Source organism: Eumetopias jubatus, unplaced genomic scaffold, assembly GCF_037043125.1.
Source record: "Eumetopias jubatus isolate StellerSeaLion01/CBP00866 unplaced genomic scaffold, mEumJub1_p1.0 scaffold_2, whole genome shotgun sequence".
Classification (NCBI taxonomy): domain Eukaryota; kingdom Metazoa; phylum Chordata; class Mammalia; order Carnivora; family Otariidae; genus Eumetopias; species Eumetopias jubatus.
This window is the reverse complement of record NW_028274808.1, coordinates 95,699,398-95,720,443: the sequence shown is the minus strand read 5'-3', so window position 1 is coordinate 95,720,443 and position 21,046 is coordinate 95,699,398. Positions and strand designations below refer to the sequence as shown.

General features: G+C 36.0%; 1 protein-coding gene and 1 pseudogene across 12 annotated transcripts in view; both read right to left on the bottom strand.

Moving 5' to 3' along the window:
* Positions 1–21,046, bottom strand: part of SCLT1 (sodium channel and clathrin linker 1) — a 202,021-nt gene that overhangs the window by 66,170 nt on the left and 114,805 nt on the right. For 11 of the 12 annotated variants that reach the window (XR_015767773.1, XR_015767774.1, XR_015767775.1 and 8 more), the window contains 3 exons: positions 14,514–14,588; positions 11,964–12,109; positions 2,341–2,533 (listed from right to left, as the gene is read on the bottom strand). Coding sequence is in view for 6 of the 12 variants with exons in the window: in XM_088021038.1 (XP_087877164.1) it covers positions 2,341–2,533; positions 11,964–12,109; positions 14,514–14,588 (414 nt within the window). In the remaining 6 variants the exon portion in view is untranslated. The remainder of the gene's footprint in view (positions 1–2,340; positions 2,534–11,963; positions 12,110–14,513; positions 14,589–21,046) is intronic. The other variant, XM_088021041.1, reaches the window with a different exon arrangement.
* LOC114208152 (proteasome subunit alpha type-2 pseudogene) lies at positions 4,056–4,735 on the bottom strand (annotated as a pseudogene).

Sequence of the window (21,046 nt, the reverse complement as noted above, 5' to 3'; positions counted from 1 at the left end):
TCCTGACATACCAGAGTCACCACCCTGATTTAGATGCCCCCCCCAGAGGCTCCCTCATATGCCCTTCTAATAATTACTTACCCTTCGAAAATGTAACTGCTATTCTGATCTCACCGTCATAGGTAATTATGCCTATTCTTCACTTTTATATAATGAAATTAATAGACTATGAGCTTTTTTATGTCTGGCTTCTTTGTTCAACATTAGGTCTGTGAGACATCCATTATTACTTATAGACATAGTTCATTCTTTTTTATTCCTGCTATCTATTTCATGATTTGAGTACACCATCATTTATTTATGTAATCTCATGTGGATGGACATTTGCTTTATTTTCAATTTTTGACAAGATTAAAACTTCTATGAATATTCTTATATGTGTGTTTTCATGAACATAAGCACTCATATCTGTGGGTATGAAGCCAGCATTATTTGGCATTGTAGATATGCATGTCCAACTTTAAAAGACACCGCTAAGTGGTAGTTATATCAACTTACATTCGCAAAGTATTATATGGAAGTTCCAGTTGCTTTACATCTATCTTTGTCAACACTTGATGCTCTTAGTTTTTTTTGAACTTTAGCCATTCTGGTAAGTATGCAGTGGTACTTCATTGTAATTTTAATTATATTTTGTTGATAAATAATGCAGTTGAACATTTTTTCATATATTCTCTTTTGTGAAGTGCATATTTCAGTTTTTTGCCCATTTTTGGAAATAGGGTGCTTGTTTTTTCCTTATTAATTGTGGTTTTTATCATTATTAATTGGTAACAGTTTTTATATTCTAAATCTTAGTCCTTTTTTGTTTGTATTATATATATAAATGCATATTTATATATTATATTATTGTATTATAAATGTATTATATTACACATGTATTATCTATATTTTATGTATTACAAATACTTCTTGTATTATAAATACCTTCTTTCACTTTCACTCTCTTAATGGTATCTTTTTTTTTTTTTGACAATTTAGATTGTGATTTTTAATAGGCAAAACTGGCAAACCAGAGTCAGCATTGTACTGTGGTATCTTTTGATGACTCAATAATATTAATTTAATGAAATCCAATTAATCTTTATGTTATGATTATTGCATTTGTGTTCTCATTTTTTGCCCAAGATCATGAAGATTTTCTCTATGAAGCTCCATTGTTTTATATGTTGCATTTAGGTCTACAAGGCAGCTCAAATTAATTTAAATGTATGGTATGATATAGGGGTCAAGGTTTATTTTTAAAATATGGACCCAATTGATCTAGCATCATTTATTATAAAGATAATTCTTTCCATATTGAACTACAGTGGTGCTTTTGTTATAAATGAAGTGATTATGAAAAATGGGTTTGTTCCTGGACTCTGTTTTGTTCTATTGATCAAGCTAATTATTATTATACTGATAGCACACTGTCTTAATTACTATAGCTTTATAAAAAGTCTTGAATCCCCACAGACTAAAGCATAAAGTAGAAACTTCTCTGTATGATATAAGGCTCTCTTTTCAGAGTTCAAGCTTTTATAAATAGTGTTTGATGCTTGCAGTAGGAGGCATTCAATAAATGTGTTGATATGAATTAGACTGGAATGTGACTTCTTATGAGTATAGAGCAACAAAAAACAAAGTGAAACATGAATACTGCCACCTCATATCCTTTCTATGAAACTGGAAGATATAGGTCTTTATCATAAAGAGTTAATGACAACTTTTATAAAAGTTGCATGGAATGGGGTAAGGCAAGGAACATGGTGAAGATGATATCAGTGCTTCTTGAAACTCTCTTAAACAGGTTATCTTGTTCCTATTGTCAAAGCATGTTAAACATTAGCATGAGGAAGGAGTAAAAGAGAGTGACAATAAAGGAGAATTTTTTTTCTAAAGGAGACTTTTGTCCCTTGCCTTCCTCCTAGCATGGAAATTTTAGACTACATATGAGAGGTTCTCAGAGCATACTGATGTAGCATCCTCTATAAAGTTGGTTTTAGAGTTTAATTTTTAAGAAGCTATTATAGAAGAGAGGATGGTAGTCTATAAAGTTATCTAATCTATAGTTTTGCTAGCACTGCTTAAATTGCTTTGGCGGGAATATCAGTGTATTTCATGGTTGCAAAGAATTTTGTGTGTGTGTGGATAGTGAAAGCAATCATTTTCAAGTATGCTTGCCAAATTCTATAATATAAAAAAGACTGGTTAATGCTCTGCATTATGATTTAGTGCTATCTGATGAAAAGGCAAAAAAAAAAAGGCCTTAAAAATGTTTTACTGGGTCTCTCTAAATGCTTTTTATATTTTGACTTTCACAAATACACATTTAACTCTAACTAGTCTGCAAAATACCTTTAATTTGGCTTTTTTTTGAGCCTCGAGAGCAAGCTTTCTTAAATCTTCAGTCTCTTTCTGTAACTGTTCATTTTCTTGCTGAAGTTTCAGCCTTTGTTCACTGACAAATCCACAGTTCTCTCTCTCAGACTCCAATATGTTTTGAAGTTTCTGAATCATTTCTTGGCAACGGGATATCTCTTCTGAGGAACTGATTAAAAAAACAAAAGGAACCTTTAAACTTAATGATCTGTAATGAAAGTCAAGAAGTTATGTTTTATAGTATAGACTTTTGTATTCTTTGTTCCGACCCATTACTCTTCACTGTAGATTTAAACTATGTAGTTTCACAATGTTGTATTATCCCAGGCAAATAACAACCAATTTAGCAATCTCATCTAATAAACTGAACTGTTACCACTCACCTAGAAAATCTATGTGAAACTTTTTTTCAAATTTTGCTAAAAGTGAGAATCACTGTGTAACAAAGACTTCAAGGGGATAAACTGAAGCTAATGGTAAGGAAGGTGATGTAGGTAATGATCAAAATTCCTTTATTACTTCAATCGACTCCATAGGAAGACACATTAGCTGTCTATATTACTAAATTACAATAAGACCTTTTCATATTTTCCTCTTATATGACTTATAAATTTTTTTAAAAATAAACTTCCAGTTCTATAAACCTCTTGTTTTATCAGTTTAAATAGGTTATATTTCTTGAACTTTCTCAATAATGGATTACGGGGTGACAAAACCCTCAAATGTATATTGCTTCAATATATTGCTAATTTTTATTCCTATCTTTAAAAATTTCCATTTTTTCAATCCTGCTAATCAAATACTGCGAACATTATCTGGTCAATACGTGTCAGAGGGAATATATAAGGTCTTTTATTTCCATAATACTTTGGCTCTTTTTTCCTATTTCAACTTTGGCTGATAAAGTTCCTAAGGAAATGACAGATCTAGGTAATGATCATCAAATGATAAAAATAGAAAGATGTTAACATCAGAAATAATCACATATTATGTGCCTACAAACTGAAGTCCAAAATGTTACCATTTATAAGGAATTCTTACAAAAAAATGTGAACTGGATCAGGTCAAGCCTCTTGATTTGATTACTAGTTTTTAGGAATTACATGGGACAGAGAAACAAGGTAAATGGCATCACATATATGCATGCAGGCAGAGGAAACTAGAATACAAACAACCTAGGTTTTCAACAAATTGTAAGAAAAAAACAGAGAACTGGGGGGATAACTAGAAATAAATATCCATCTATTCACCCCCCCATCCATTCATCTGTTAATGGACACTTAGGTTGTTTCCATATCTTGGCTACTGTGAATAATACTGCAATTAATGTAGAGTGTAGATATTTTTTTGAGACAGCGATTTTGTTTCCTTTGATATATACACAGAAATGGATCATATTGCAGTTTTTAAACTTTTTTGAGGAACCTCTGTACAGTTTTTCATAGTGGCTGTACCAATTTACATTCCCACCAATGTACAAGGGTTTCCTTTTCTCCATATCCTCACCAACACTGGTTATCTTTTGTCTTTTTTTTTTTTGGATTTAACAGTTTATTATGATTTATGAATGTCATTTAAAAAACATCAGTCCATTAAGCCATGTAGAAATAAGTATGCAAAAAGCCTGCAAAACAAAACATGCTTTAAACATGGTTAAGTAGAGGAATTATCTGAAATTGTGGATTTTCCAATCACTTCATTGTGCTAATGGCAGCCTAGTAATCCTTAACTTCTGTTGAAGTAAGCCTCCTAAATCTGGCTTTATGGCAGGTTCCAACTTCTATGGTATCTTCTGTCATCTGCCCTTCAAAGCTTTCCTTTAGGGTTAATATGGCCATATGAATGCATCTTCAAATTCCAGGTCTTTGTTATTTTTCTTGAGGAAAGTCTTCTCATTCACATAGTTCTTTCCCATTGCTGAGGCTTTCCAGGCAAAGTGAGCTCCAGATGGATCTGACTGAAATAAATACAGTTGCCCCTCATTCCAACCACAAATTAGTAAAGAAACTCCAAATGCATGAACACCACCTGATTGAGTATATTCTTGCATCACTATACCAGCTGAGCTGCTAGAATGGGTTCTTGGTAAATGAGGTATCACTGAGCTAGTTTTTGAGCTCTGTACACAAGCACTCTGTAATCTGGGCCCATGCCACTATACACCAAGCCTGACTGACTCCACTTTGTGTAGACTTTGCTCATCATACAGAATGGACTTGTTTCTTCTCAGTTGCTAATACCACACTATTTGCAGCTTTAATTCCCACTGGAGGGGCTTCTCCAGCTACAGCAGTGAAAGCATATTCAATCGGGATAAGTTTACATTTGCTGAATGCTGTCAGCCAAAAGCTGTACCTGTGCTCTGCCATCTTTCTCTGGAGTCTATCTTCTTTTTGATAGCCATTCCAACAGGTGTGAGGGGATACGTCAATGTGATTTTGATTTGCATTTTCCTGATGATCAGTGATGAAGAGCACCTTTTGATATACCTGTTGGCCATTTGTATGTCTTCTGAGAAAAGTCTCTTCAGGTCCTTTTCCCATTTCTAAAGCAGTTTATCTGTTTTGCTATTGAATTGTTCAACTTCCTTACATATTTTCGATATTAACTCCTTATCAGATATTGCCTGCAAATATTTTCTCCTATGCTGTAGGTGGTCTTTTCACTCTTGATTTTTCTCTTTGTTATGCAGGAACTTTTTAGTTTGATGTAATTCCACTTGTTTATTTTTGTTTTTGTTAATTGTACTTATAGGGTCAGATCCGAAAATCACTGCGAGGACCAACGTCAAGAAGCTTTCCCCCTGTTTTCTTCTAGTAGTTTTACAGTTTCAGGATTTACATTTCAGTCTTGAATCCATTTTGAGTTGATTTTTGTATATGGTGTGAGATAAGGGTTCAATTTCATTCTTTTGCACATGGACGTCCAGTTTTCCCAATACCACTTATTGAAAAGACTATCCTTTCCCCATTGTGTGTTCTTGGCACTCTTGTCAAAGATCAGCTGGCCATAAATGCATGTATTTATTTCCATTGATCTACATGTCTACTTTTTATGCCTGTACCATACTGCTTTGATTTTTTAAAATAATTTTTCTTTCATTTATTTATTTATTTATTTATTTATTTATTTATGATTTTATTTATTTGTCAGAGAGAGAAACAGCACAAGCAGGGGGAGTGGCAGGCAGGGGGAGAAGCAGGCTCCCCGCTGAGCAAGGAGCCTGATGCTGGACTCAATCCCAGGACACTGGGATCATGACCTGAGCTGAAGGCAGATGCTTAACCGACTGAGCCACCCAGGCATCCCCCATACTGTTTTGATTACTGAAGACTTATAATATTTTTTGAAATCAGGAACTGTGATGCATTCAGCTTGTTCTTCTTAAGATTGCTTTGTCTACTCAAAGTCTTGAGATTCATTATGAATTTTTTTTAAGAATTTATTTATTTGACAGAGAGAGAGAGAGCACAAGCAGGGGGAGTGGAAGAAGGAGAGGGAGAAGCAGGCTCTCTGCTGAGCAGGGAACCAGACACAGGGCTTCTCGATCCCAGGATCCCAGGATCATGACCCCAGCCAAAGGCGATGCTTAACTGACTGAACCACCCAGGCGCCCCCATTATGAATTTTAGGATTGTTTTTTCTATTTTTGTGAAAAATGCCATTGGAAATTTGATAGGAATTTTATCAAATCTGAAGACTGCTTTGGATAGTATGGACATTCTAACAATATTATTTCATCCAATTCATGAAGATGGTATCTTTACATTTATATGCGACTTTCTCAATTTCTTTCACCAATGATTTTTAGTTTTCAGTGTAAAGTTTTTTCACTTCCCTGGTTAAATTTAGTCTAAGTATTTTATTCATTTTGAAGCTCTTATGAATGGGATTGTTCATTTCTTTTTCAAATAGTTTATTGTTAGTGTATAGAAATGCAACTGATTTTGGTATGTTGATTTTGCATCCTACAGCTTTGCTGAATTTATATATTAGATCTAATGACTTTTTTGGTGGCATCTTCAGGGTTTTTTCAATATATAGGAACATGTTGTCTGTGAACAGAGTCAATTTTACTTCTAATTTGGATGATTTTCTTTTTTTTTCTCTTGTAACTGCTCTTCCATTACTATGTTGAATAGAAGTGGCAAGAGTGGGCACCACGGTCTTGTTCCTGATCTTAAAGGAAAAGATTTTAGCTTTTTTTCACCATTCAGTATGATGTTAGTTGTGGGCTTGTCATATATGGCCTTTAGTAGGTTGAGGTACATTTCTTCTCTAATTTGTTATTTTTTTAATCATGAATAGATGTTATATTTTGTGAAATGCTTTTTCTGTATCTATTGAAATGATCATGAGTTTTATCCTTCATTCTTTAATGTGGTATAGCCCATTTACTGATCTGCATACCATCCTTGTCTCCCAGGTATTAATTCTACTTGACAATTATGTATGATCCTTTTAATATGCTATTGAATTTGGTTTGCTAGTATGTTTTTTGGAGTATTTTTGCATCTGTGTTCATCATGGATATTAAGCCTGGTATTCTATTTTCTTTTGCTTTTTTTTATTTTATTATGTGATGTTAATCACCGTACATTACATCATTAGTTTTTGATGTAGTGTTCCATGATTCAATGTTTGCGTATAACACCCAGTGCTCCATTCATTATATGCCCTCTTTAATACCCATCACTAGGCTAACCCATCCCCCCACCCAAGCCTGGTATTTTCTTTTCTGATAGTGTCTTTGTCTTGTTTTGGTATCAGAGTAATGCTGGCCTCATAAAATGAGTTTGGAAATGTTCTCTCTTCAATTTTTTGGAAGAGTTTGAGAAGGACTGGAATTTAAGTCTCCTCTAAATGTTTAGTAGAATTCACCAGTGAAGCCATCTGGTTCTAGACTTTTCCAAAACCCAAGGAGGTTTTTGATTACTGATTCAATCTCCTTACTAGTTTTCAGATTCAGTCTTGGAAGGTCATATGTTTCTAGGAATTTATCCATTTCTTCAAGTTTATCTAATCTGTTGGCATATAATTGTTCACAGTAGTCTCTTATGGTCCCTTGTATTCACGTGGTATCAGCTATAATGTCTCCCCTCTTTTATTTCTGATTTTGAGTCTTTTTTTCTTAGTCTAGCTAAAAGACTGTCAATTTTATCTTTTCAAGGGTGCCCGGGTGGCTCAGTCATTAGGCGTCGGCCTGCGGCTCGGGTCATGGTCCCAGGGTCCTGGGATCAAGCCCCACATCAGGCTCCCTGCTTGGTGGGAAGCCTGCTTCTCTCTCTCCCACTCCCCCTGCTTGTGTTCCCTCTCTTGCTGTGTCTCTGTCAAATAAATAAATAAAATCTTTAAAAACAATTTTATCTTTTCAAAAGACCAAGTCTCAGTTTTATTGATCTTTTCTATTGTTTTGTAAAAATTCTCTATTTCTACTCTTATCTCTGTTATTTCCTTCCTTTTGGGCTTAATATTTTTCTTCTTTTTCTAGTTCTTGAGGTGTATGGTTAGGTTGTTTATTTGAGAGATTTCTTAATGTATATTTATTGTTATAAACTTTGCTATAAACATCCCTCTGAGAAGTGATTTTGCTGCATCCTCTAAGTTTTGGTATATTATGCTTCCATTTTCATTTGTGTCAGGATATTTTTGATTTCCCTTTTGATCCACTGATTGTTCAAGAGTGTGTTAATTTTCCAATTTTCCTCCTGTTACTGATTGGTAGTTTCATACCATTGCACTTGGAAAAGATACTTGATATAATTTTAATCTTCTTAAATTTGCTAAGACTTGTGGCCTATCATCTGATCTATCCTGGAGAATTCAACACTTGAGAAGAATGTGTCTTCTGGTGTGTTGGACAGAATGTTAGGCCAATTTGGTCTTTAGCATTGTTCAGAGGTACTGTTTTCTTACTGATTTCCTGTTCTGGATGATCTATCTATTGTTCAAAGTGAGCTATCAGTTTCCTACTTTTACTGTATTGCTCTCTATTTTTCCCTTCAGCTCTGTTAATATTTGCTTTATATATTTAGGTGCTCTGAGGCTGAATGCATATAGTTTTATGATTGCTATTTTCTCTTGTGAATTAACTCCTTTTTATCATTATATAATAATCATTTTTGTCTCATGATAATTTTTGACCTAAGTCTATTTGTCTGATATAAGATACCCCTGCTGTCTTTGGGTACCATTTGCATGGAATATCTTTTGCCATCTCTTCACTTTTGGCCTATGTGCTTCCTCAAATGTAAAGTGACTTTCTAGTAAGCACCATATGGCTGGATCTTATTTTCTAATCCATTTAGTCTATGTCTTTTGATTAGATAATTTAATCCACTTAAATTAAAAGTAATTATTAACAGGTAATAACTATTGTGATTTTGTTAACCGTGTTCTGTTTTGCAGTTCCTTTGTTTCTATATTCCTATTTTAGCTGTCTTTTGTTGAATTTTTATAGTGGTTGCTTTCATTCCTTTATCTTTTGTCTACTACACATTTTTTTCTGATTAGCATGAGGCTTACATAAAACATCTTATAGTTTGAAATTTGTAACAAATTTAACTTCAATCACATAAAAATCTCCACACTTTTACTTCTCTGCTCCCTCACATTTTTGTTACTGATGTCATACATGTTTTTATATTGTATATCAATTAACACATTATTGTACCTCTATTATATTATTATTTAAAGATTTTATTTATTTATTTGACAGAAAGAGACACAGTGAGAGGGAACACAAGCAGGGGGGGTGGGAGAGGGAGAAGCAGGCTTCCCACTGAGCAGGGAGCCCGATGCAGGGCTTGATCCCGGGACACCGGGATCATGACCTGAGCCGAAGGCAGACACCCAACAACTGAGCCACCCAGGCGCCCCTGTATCTCTATTATTTTTAATACTCTTATCTTTTAACTTCTATATTAGTGTTAAAAGTGATTTATGTACTATTATATGCAGAGTATTCTGAGTTTGACCATATACTTACTTTTACCAGTGAGTTTTATACTTTCATATATTTTGATGTTGCTAATTAGTGTCCTTTCATTTCCACTTGAAAAACTCTTTAGCATTTCTTATACAGCAACTCTAATGGTGATGTAACCCCTTTTGAGCTTTTGCTTGTCTTAGAAAATTTTTAATCTCTCCTTCATTTCTGATGGATAACTTTGCTGGGTATAGTATTCCTGGTTTGCAGTTTTTTTTCTTTCAGTACTTTGAATATATCATACCATTCTCTCTCTGCTGCAAGGTTTCTTCTAAGAAATCCACTGACAGTTTTATAGGGTTTGGGGGGAGTCCCTTGTATATGATGAATCATTTCCTGTTTTCAAAATTCTTTTTTATGTTTGGCCATTTGATTATAATGTGTCTAAGTGAAGACCTCTTGATGTTGAGCCAATTTGTGATTCTTTGGGTGTCATGGATCTGGATGTTCAACTCCCTCTCCAGATTTGGGAAGTTTTCTATTATTATTTCTTTATAAACTTTCTGTTCCTTTCTCATTCTGTGCTCCTTCTGGGATTTTCATAATGTGTATATTGGTTTACTTTAAGATGTTCCATAGCTCATGTAGGTTTTCTTCACTCTTTCATTCTTTCTTCTCTTTGTTTCTCTAACTGAATGATTTCAAACGACCTATCTTCAAGTTTGCTGATTTTCTTCTGCATGATCAAGTCTGCTGCTGAAACTCTATAGAATTTTTCAGTTCAGTTCTTCAGCTCCAGGATTTGTTTCTTTTTAATGGTTTCTATTTCTTTGTTAAACTTCTCATTTTGTTCATGTATCATTTTTCTGATTGCATTTAGTTGAATGTGTTCTCTCATAGTCTACTGAGTTTCTTTAAGACAATATTTAAAATCTTTGTCAAGCAGTTCATAAGTCTCCGTTTCTTTTGGGTCAGTTAGTAGAGCTTTATTAGCTTCCTTTGGTGTTGACATGTTTGCCTGATTCTTTCTTGGTATCTGTATATTTGAAAAAGCAGATTCCTCTTCCAGTCTTTACAGACTGATTTTGGCAGGTAGACTTTCTCCCTCCAAGTCCTACAACTGATAGGGCTGCTTCTGGGATTGTGGTTGAGTAAGGCTGAAACCGTGTCATGTGGCTATTGCCAGGTTCATGGTTGGCAAGCATGTCATCGGGGCACAAGCAGGTGTTGTGTCCCATGGGTTCTTAAGGGTGCTCCTGTCATGTCACTGGGCTGGTTCATGGGTGGGTAGGACTGCTTTTGGACTGTGGTAGAGTGGGACTAAAGTTGGGTCACAAGACTGCCTCAGAGATTGTACTCAGGTCTGAGGTCAGTGGGTGTTTAACTGGAAGCATCTGCAAGTGTGGCTTCTGCTGGATCTTTTGGGTGGATTCCTGCCCATGAAAGACTACCTCAAATTGTGGTAGAGCACTGCGGGATCCATGTCTTGTGGTTTTTGCTAAGTCTGTAGTCAGGTGTGATTTCTGCTGGGCAACAGTTAGTACTCCCATAAGTTTACTGGGCTGGTTTCTGGGAGAGCAGGATCGCCTCCACACCATAAGAGAGTGGAACTAGAGCTGGGATGCAGGAACAACAGTCAGCTCTGAGGCTGGCAGACCTGTTATCAGAAGTACCCACAGGGATGGCTTTTGCTGAGTCCCTTGGTGGAGGGGGCCAGGTATAGGACTGCGGACAAGTAGGCTTAGAGCCAAGACCATAGGGAGATGGGACCATAGGGTGCACTGCCACTGGTGCATAAGCTTCCCTCCCTGTTTTTGGGCTCCAGCAGTGTTTTGTAACCTCCTACCTGGATCCCAAAGCTCTCACAAAAGCATTTTTGTCCAGGGATGCCTTTCATATATTTTTCTGTGGAGGGACATGGGCTGGGTACCTCCAATTCATTCCACTGTGTTGCTGACATTATTCCTCTTTATTTTTAAAATATTAAACATATTCTGTAACAGACTGAGACTTCATGCAATTCAAATTAAGTTTTACTGTATTAAATAACACTCTGGGGGAGAAAGGTAGAAAAATATTCAGAAGGGATATGCCAGACTATAAATTTACCATTTTAGTAGACAATGTAATAAATAAACATGATGGATTATAAACTGAGTATAAAAGCAATAATTATAAGGAAGCTACTGTAAAAGCTGCATAGTTAGTATGAAACTCAGTCTTATCAGCATTCTATTTAACTGCCAAAAAGGAGAAATTTAAAATAAAATGGTATAATACTGTTAAATCTTTTCTTCCTGAGGAAATTAGTTTTCAGAAATAAGCTTAAAGGGGTGACCAGGTGGCTCAGTTCGTTAAGCATCTGCCTTCAGCGCAGATCATGATCCCAGGGTCCTGGGATCGAACCTCACGTTAGTCTCCTTGCTCAGCGGGGGGCCTGCTTATCCCTCTCCCTCTGCCTGCTGCTCCCCCTGCTTGTGCTCTCTCTCTCTGTGAAATAAATAAATAAAATCTTAAAAAAAAAAAAAAAGAAAGACACTTAAAAAATTCTATTTGGTGCTAAAGTTTTTTTTCATCATATATGTAAGTCCTATTTAAAAAAAGTAAAGAATCTGTCAGAAAGTGTATGAATTCTGAAAATGTTAACAGAAAATCGAAAAGAATAACTTACTTTATTTCAAGTTGTTTTATTTTATTTTCTGCTGTCTTAAGTCTTAGTTGAAGATCATCTTTTGAACGCTCTGCAACCAGACATCTTTGGTGCATTTCTTCTAGTTTTCTGTAATCACTTTCATTTACTCTACCTTCATGGTAAATCTGCAAAAGAAGATTATATGTATATTACCTTACAGAAGAAAACTGTCTTAAGAAATTACACAGTTTATCAATGATAAATAAACACCCATAATCATGTGTTCATCTGTTCCCATTGTTACACAGTAAGACATATCAGTAACTTTGGTTATTTCATATTTAAAAAATGTTGAAAACTGACACATAAAAATTATTTTTTGAAAGTATTCATGCTCACTGCAAACTAGTTTCAATATGTTATTTTTAAAATTATTTATTTTATCCTTTCTTTTATTAATGTGATGTGTCATGTTGATTGATTTGCAAATACTGAACCACCCTAACAACCCAGGAATAAATCTCACTTAATCATGGTGAATGATTTTTTTAATGTATTGCTGGATTCAGTTTGCTAGTATTTTTATTGAGAATTTTTATATCCATGTTCATCAGGGATAATGGCCTGCAGTTCTATTTAGTAGTGTCTTTGTCTGGTCCGGGTGATGCTGGCCTTATAGAATGAATTTGGAAGGTTTCCTTCCTTTTCTGTTTTTTGGAATAGTTTGAGAAGAATAGGTATTAACTCTTTAACTGTTTGGTAGAATATGTTTGTGAAGCCATTTGGTCCTTGGGATAGTTTTAATATTTTAAAAAGAAATGTAAAATAGCTGAAAGAAAAGAAATATTCTAAATGTCACCAATTAGAGATAACTGTTTTGATTAAATTGTTTTGAATACCCTTCAAGACAATTCTATATTCAGGCACACCTGGTGGCTCAGCTGGTTAAGTGTCTGCCTTTGGCTCAGGTAATGATCTCGGGATCCTGGGATTGAGCCCTGCTTTGGGCTCTCTGCTCAGAGGCGAGTATGCTCATGCATGTTTCCTCTTTCAAATAAATAAATAAAATCTTAAAAAAAAAAGACAATTCTGTATTCTGATATTAAAGAATACAGATATATGCTATGATGCAATAAACAGAACTATCTGAAAGTGATTCTATAATCTTACTCTGGATTAACTAGACCATAATCTAACTGAAATGGGGCTGCCTCTTTTCCCAACAGGAGTGGGTGTACCCAAGCTCAGCTTCTTATAAGACAGGCTTCCTACCACAACACAGGGGCTGTAACATCCTGAGAACCGTAAAGTTTCCAGGTGCTAAGCAGCTCACATTTCAGACAAATTCTACCCATAGCTACCCTCTAAATCCAGACTGCCTGGCCAAGCAACCTGTATCTTCTCCCACTGAAAAGACTGCTTTGTCACTCCTGCTCTATAAAAAGGTTGAATATCAGCAAGTTAATGTCCCACTACTAAAATACAGACATGTGTGTATATATATAGATATATCTATGTCTATATATATATATATCAGTACTTTGACTTTAGCACACTTGTCTGGGACAGTGGGATAGAATTAGGGACCTGTGCCTTTTCTTTACCTGTTGTCTTTAGTCTTGTTTTACATTTCCTCAATTAAGCCTATTCCTTAATCTATGCCATGTGATTTAAAGAATTTATCACAGCCATGATGTACAGTAGGTAGCAATCTAAATGGGATCGATCCCTATTCCATAATAGTAATTCAGAAGGAATCAACCTCACAGGAGACTGGTGACCATAAATGTCCTACCTGGAACATGACATATATACTTTTGCTATATGCTGCTTTTGTAAGTGACTCTTTTACTATCTGATGTCATGATCTTTTTATGTCACTAATACAGATATGTCACATGCTTTTTATACTATGTAGTTTTCTTTGAACATCAAATCTGGCTCTACCATTTACTACTTGTTAGCATGGGTAAGTTACTTAACCTCTACGAGTTCCTAATGCAGCACTTAAAACACAGTATATGCTGCATCAAGTTTCATTTCCCTTTTTTCCCAAGGCATTTTAAAAGAGTGGGATATTTACTGATGATAAAAAAATATTTAAATAAGAAATAAAATTTTAAACTATAGACTTTTCACATTATTTTTTCTCAAATATCACTGGGGTAATACTTTCCTACTTAAGAAATAAAAATCTACACATTTAAAAGGTTAAAATCAGAGTAATATTATAATTTTCTGGTTATATATACTTGTTTTTATAGATGGCTTACACCCAATAAAGGTTGGCATTAAATTTAAAAACAGAAGGGAGACCAAGTAAAATTTACTATTGGGATGAAGTTTAAACAAGGAATATAGCTACTTCATAAAATTTATACCTTTAAGTAAAAAGTACATATACTGTGGCCACTCTTACAAAGAAATGTATTCAGGCAATATTAATATTTAAGTGTTGATTGTGAATATATTCCAAATAAAAACACTCACTTACACTGTAGGGGTTGCTAATAGACAGTGTGATGAAAGTGGAGAGTAATAGTGAGCATTTGCAGCTGAGTTTTAGGTAGGTTTTTTTTTTTTTTTTACCTTTTCTAGTTCTCCTTCCACTGCTTTTTTCTCCCTAATGGCTCGTTCAATTTGGCCTTGTTTTTCAGCACACTCCTATAAATTCAATTCATATTGGAAATAAATATATTTGTAAAATCTTAAGAAAAAATGGATACATAAAATAATTTGTTCATAACAAGAATACCACACTTACCCTATCAATACAGCAGGACCATATTGATTATTAAGCAAAAACAAAAACAAAAAACTTCCATCTTCAAAGAGCTACCTATCTCAGGAGTTCTAAGTAAACATTCTAAATTAGTGACAGAGGTTGAGGGATTCTAGAGAGAAAAAAATGAGACCCTTTTCTCATATTAGTTTTATTCATATACTCTTATGACGTATTTTAAAAAGGAACACAGAAGAGGACAGCGACACAACACCCTGCGGATAACCTGTGGCCTAAAAGGCACACAGGTATATAAATAAATTCTAAAACTTTTTTTTTTCTTTTGCAAAACTTATAAAGAGCCAAGGGGTGCCTGGGTGGCTCAGTTGGTAAGCATCTGACTCTTGATTTCGGCTCAGGTCATGATCTCAGCATTGTGAGATCAAATCCCACACTGGGCTCTGTGCTCAGTGGGGAGTCTGCTCAAGATTCTACTTCTCCCTCTCCCTCTGCCCTTCTCCTGCCCTGCCCTCTGTTCACATGTTCTCTCAAAAAAAAAGAAAAAAGAGCCAATGGACACAGTAAAAATTTTATTAGCATGATTATAAAACATTTCTGCTCCAAAGGCTTTAATCAGTAAAACTGAGCAAGCATATCAATCAGTTGATAAAATTTAGTATTTTGCAAATGAAAGTAAAACTGAAAACAATCATTTATAATGACTGGTTCCTCATAGCTATTTGTTTTTATCTATTTATTTTCGATAATGGCTGTGATTATTTTCTATTAATTGTATATTATGCTTTGGATTAACCTCCTTACTGGCAGTACACTACTGATATTCAATTATCTTTAGCATAACTCTATTTTACAGAAGTACTGTATATCAATGTTTTTAAATTTTATTTTTTTGTTTTATTTTCTTTAAAAAATATTTTATTTACTTGACAGAGAAAGAGAGAGAGCAAGAGAGGGGACATAAGCAGGGGGAGTGGGAGAGGGAGAAGCAGGCTTCCTGCCAAGCAGGGAGCCCAATGCGGGGCTCGATCCCAGGACCCTGGGATCATGACCTGAGCCGAAGGCAGACGCTTAATGACTGAGCCACCCAGGCGCCCCTCAATGTTTTTAAATTTTAAAATGAGCTTCTAAATTGTGACCCCAAATGAATTCTAATTATACTGAAGACCCTTAACCCTATGTCACTAATCAGATGATTGATCTAAATTTATTATCTTTCATTAAGGCAGAACTGTTAGTGTACAAGAAATGAAACTTTAATGTGCCATAATATGTTCATACAGTAAATTGCTAATCTATGAAAAGGTGGTTTTATGGTGTGAAATTTGGGATTTCTCCTATGTTCATAACTCATCTTATGTGATTGTTAACAGACTATTTTTAGAGCAGTTTTAGGTTAACAGCAAATTGACAAGTTAGAGATTTCCACTATACTTCTTGTCCCCATATGTGCAGAGCCCTCCCCCATTTTCAACATCCCTCACTGTAGTGGTATATTTATTAATACTGATGAACCTACACTGACACAACATTATCACTCAAAGTCCATAGTTTACATTAGAGTTCACTCTTGGTGCTGTATATTTTATGGGTGTGGACAAACTTACAATGACATGTACCCACCATTATAGTACCATACAGGTAGTTTCACTGTTCTAAAAATCCTCTGTGCTTCATCTATGCTTATTCATCCCTCTCTCCTCCTAAACTCCTGATAACGTCTTTTTACTGTCTTCATAGTTTTGCCTTTCCCAGACTGTCAGTTAGAGTCAAACAGGATGTAGCCTTTTCAGACTAGCTTCTTTCACTTAATAATACACATTTTAGTTTCCCCCATGTCTTCTCATGGCTTGAAAGCTCATTTCTTTTTAGTGCTGAATAATACTCCATTGTCTGGATGTACCAGTTTATTTGTCCATTTGCCTAACTAAAGGACATCTTGGTTGCTTCCAAGTTTTGGCAACTGTGAACAAAGCTGCTATAAACATCCATGTTCAGGTTTTTGTGTGGATATAAGTTTTCAACTCCTTTGGCTAAATACAGAAGAATGCAATTGTTGGACCATATGGTAAGAATATTTTAGTTTTGTAAGAAACCATCACACTGCCTTCAAAAGTGGCTATACCATTTTGCATTCCCACCAATGAATGAATTGAGATTTCCTGTTGCTCCACATCTTTCCCAGAGTTTGGTGGTGTCAGCGTTCTTAAATTTGGCCATTGTAATAGGTGTATCTGGTACATATTTGGCGTAATGAGTAGCAGCTCATTGTTTTAGTTTGCACTTCCCTGGTGAAATATGATGTGTAGCATCTTTTCATAATCTTATATGCCATCTCTATATCTTCTTTGGTGGGGTGTCTGTTAAGATCTTTGGTCCACTTTTTTTTTTTTTATTATGTTCAGCGTAGCCACTGGTTCATTAGTTGCATAGAACACCCAGTGCTCATCACAACATGTGCCCACTTTTTATTTTTTTTAAAGATTTTATTTATTTGACAGAGAGAGAGAGAGAGAGACAAGGAGAGAGGGAATACAGAAGGGGGCTGGTGGGGAGCCCGATGCAGGGCTCGATCCCAGGACCCTCAGACCATGACCTGAGCTGAAGGCGGATGCTTAACAACTGAGCCACCCAGGTACCCCATGTGCCCACCTTTAATTGAGTTGTTTTCTTATTGTTGAGTTTTAAGAGTTCTTCATATATTTTGGATAACAGTCCTTTATCTGCTATGCCTTTTGCAAATATTTTCTCCCTGTCTGTGGCTTGAATTTTCATCCTCTTGACAGTGTCTTTCACAGAGAAAATTTTCATTTTAATTCAGTCCAACTTATCAATTGTTTCATGGGTCATGCCTTTGATGTTATACCCAAAAATTCACTGCCAAACCCAAGATCATTCAGATTTTCTTCTATTTATCTTCTAGGAATTTTATAGTTTTGTGTTTTACATTTAGGTCTGTGACCATTTTGAATTAATTTTTGTGGAGGATGTAAGGTCTGTGTCTATATTCATTCTTTTACATGTGAATGTCTAATTGTCCTAGCACCATTTGCTAAAAAGACTGTCTTTGAACCACTGTATTGCCTTTGCATCTTTGTCAATGATCAGCTGACTGCATTTAAGTGGGACTATATTTTATTCCATTCTAGATTCTGTATTTTATTCCATTGATCTATTTGTCTATTTTTTCACCAATATCACACTAGCTTATTATAGCTTTACAGTAATTCTTGAAATCTGGTAGTGTCAGTCCTCTGATTTTGTTCTTCTCCTTCAATACTGTGTTGGCTATTTTTGGGTCTTTTGTCTCTCCAGATAAGTTTTATTTATTTAAAAATTATTTTTTGAATTTTTATTTAAATTATAATTAGTAACAGAGAGTGCAATATTGGTTTCAGGAGAATTCAGTGATTCATCACTTATATTCAACACCTAGTGCTCAACATAACAAGCGCCTTCCTTTTTTTTTTTTAATTTTATTATGTTATGTTAGTCACCATACATCATTAGTTTTTTTTTAATAATTTTTATTGTTATGTTAATCACCATACATTACATCATTAGTTTTTGATGTAGTGTTCCATGATTCATTGTTTGTGCATAACACCCAGTGCTCCATGCAGTACGTGCCCTCCTTAATACCCATCACTGGGCTAACTAATACCCCCTCCCCCTTCCCCTCTAAAACCCTGTTTGTTTCTCAGAGTCCATAGTCTCTCATGGTTCATCTCTCCCTCCAATTCCCACTCCCCCCCTCATTTTTTTCCCTTCCTTCTCCTAGTGTCCTCCAGGCTATTCCTTATGTTCCACAAATAAGTGAAACCATGTGATAATTGACTTTCTCTGCTTATTTCACTTAACAAAATCTCCTCCAGTCCCATCCATATTGATGTAAAAGTTGGGTATTCATCCTTTCTGATGGCTGAGTAATATTCCATTGTATATATGGACCACATCTTCTTTTTTTTTAAATTTTTTATTGTTATGTTAATCACCATATATTACATCATTAGTTTTTGGTGCAGTGTTCCATGATTCATTGTTTGTTCATAACACCCAGTGCTCCATGCAGAACGTGCCCTCCTCAATACCCATCACCAGGCTAACCCATCCCCCTACCCCCCTCCCCTCTAGAACCCTCAGTTTGTTTTTCAGAGTCCATCATCTCTCATGGTTCGTCTCCCCCTCTGACATACTCCCCTTTTCTTCCTCTCCTGTTATCTTCTTCTTTTTCTTTTTTCTTAAAATATGTTGCGTTATTTGTTTCAGAAGTACAGAACTGTGATTCAACAGTCTTGCACAATTCACAGCGCTCACCATAGCACATACCCTCCCCAATGTCTATCACCCAGCCACCCCATCCCTCCCACCCCCAACCACTCCAGTAACACTCAGTTTCTTTCCTGAGATTAAGAATTCCTCATATCAGTGAGGTCATGTGATACATGTCTTTCTCTGATTGACTTATTTCACTCAGCATAACACCCTCCAGTTCCATCCACGTCGTTGAAAATGGCAAGATCTCATTCCTTTTGATGGCTGCATAATATTCCATTGTGTATATATACCACAGCTTCTTTATCCATTCATCTGTCGATGGGCATCTTGGCTCTTTCCACAGTTTGGCTATGGTGGACATTGCTGCTATAAACATTGGGGTACACGTACCCCTTCGGGTCCCTACATTTGTATCTTTGTGGTAAATACCCAGTAGTGCAATTGCTGGATCGAACGGTAGCTCTAATTTCAACTGTTTGAGGAACCTCCATACTGTTTTCCAGAGGGGTTGCACCAGCTTGCATTCCCACCAACAGTGTAGGAGGGTTCCCCTTTCTCCACATCCCTGCCAACATCTGTCGTTCCCTGACTTGTTAATTTTAGCCATTCTGACGGGTGTGAGGTGGTATCTCATTGAGGTTTTGATTTGGATTTCCCTGATGCCGAGCGATGTTGAGCACTTTTTCATGTGCCTGTTGGCCATTTGGATGTCTTCTTTGGAGAAATGTCTGTTCATGCCTTCTGCCCATTTCTTGATTGGATTATTTGTTCTTTGGGTGTTGAGTTTGATAAGTTCTTTATAGATTTTGGATACTAGCCCTTTATCTGATATGTCATTTGCAAATATTTTCTCCCATTCTGTCGGTTGTCTTTTGGTTTTGTGGACTGTTTCTTTTGCTGTGCAAAAGCTTTTTATCTTGATGAAATCCCAATAGTTCATTTTTGCCCTGGCTTCCCGTGCCTTTGGCGATGTTTCTAGGAAGAAGTTGCTGCGGCTAAGGTCGAAAAGGTTGCTACCTGTGTTCTCCTTTAGGATTTTGATGGACTCCTGTCTCACGTTTAGGTCTTTCAACCATTTGGAGTCTATTTTTGTGTGTGGTGTAAGGAAATGTGGACCACGTCTTCTTTACCCATTCATCTGTTGAAGGGCATCTCGGCTCTTTCCACAGTTTGGCTATTGCAGACATTGCTGCTATGAACATTGGGGTGCATATGGCCCTTCTTTTCATTACATCTGTGTCTTTGGGGTAAATACCCAGGAGTGCAATTGCTGGGTCATAGGGTAGCTCTATTTTTAAATTTTTGAGGAACCTCCACACTGGTTTTCAAAGTGGCTGTACCAACTTGCATTCCCACCAACAGTGTAAGAGGGTTCCCCTTTCCCCACAACCTCTCTAACATTTGTTGTTTCTTTCCCTGTCCATTTTTGCCATTCTAACTGGTGTAAGGTGGTATCTCAATGTGGTTTTGATTTGAATTTCCCTGAAGGCTAATGATGATAAACATTTTTTCATGTGTCTGTTAGCCATTTGTATGTCTTCTTCAGAGAAGTGTCTTTTCATATCTTCTGCCCACTTTTTGACTTGATTATTTGTTTTGGGTGTTGAGTTTGAGAAATTCTTTATAGATCTTGGATACCAGCCCTTTATCTGTACTGTCATTTGCAAATATCTTCTCCCATTCTGTGGCTTGCCTCTTAGTTTTGTTGACTGTTTCCTTTGCTGTAACAAGCACCTTCCTTAATATCCAACACCCATTTAGCCCATCCTTCACCCACTTCCCTCCATTGGCCCTCAGTTTGTTCTTTATTGGTTTTTTTTTTCCAAGATTTTATTTGAGAAAGAGAGAGAGTGCACATGTGCACATGAGCAGGGGAGGGGGAGGCTGAGGGAGAAGCAGACTCCCTTGCTGAGTAGGGAGCTGAAGCAGGGAGCCCGACCTGGGACTCAATATCAGGACCTTGGGATCATGACCTGAGCCAAAGGCAGACGCTTAACCAACTAAGCCACCCAGGTGCCCTGTTCTCTATTGTTAAGAGTCTCTTATGGTTTGTTTTCCTCTCTCTCTCTTTCTCCCCTTGTCATATGTTCATTTGTTTTGTTTC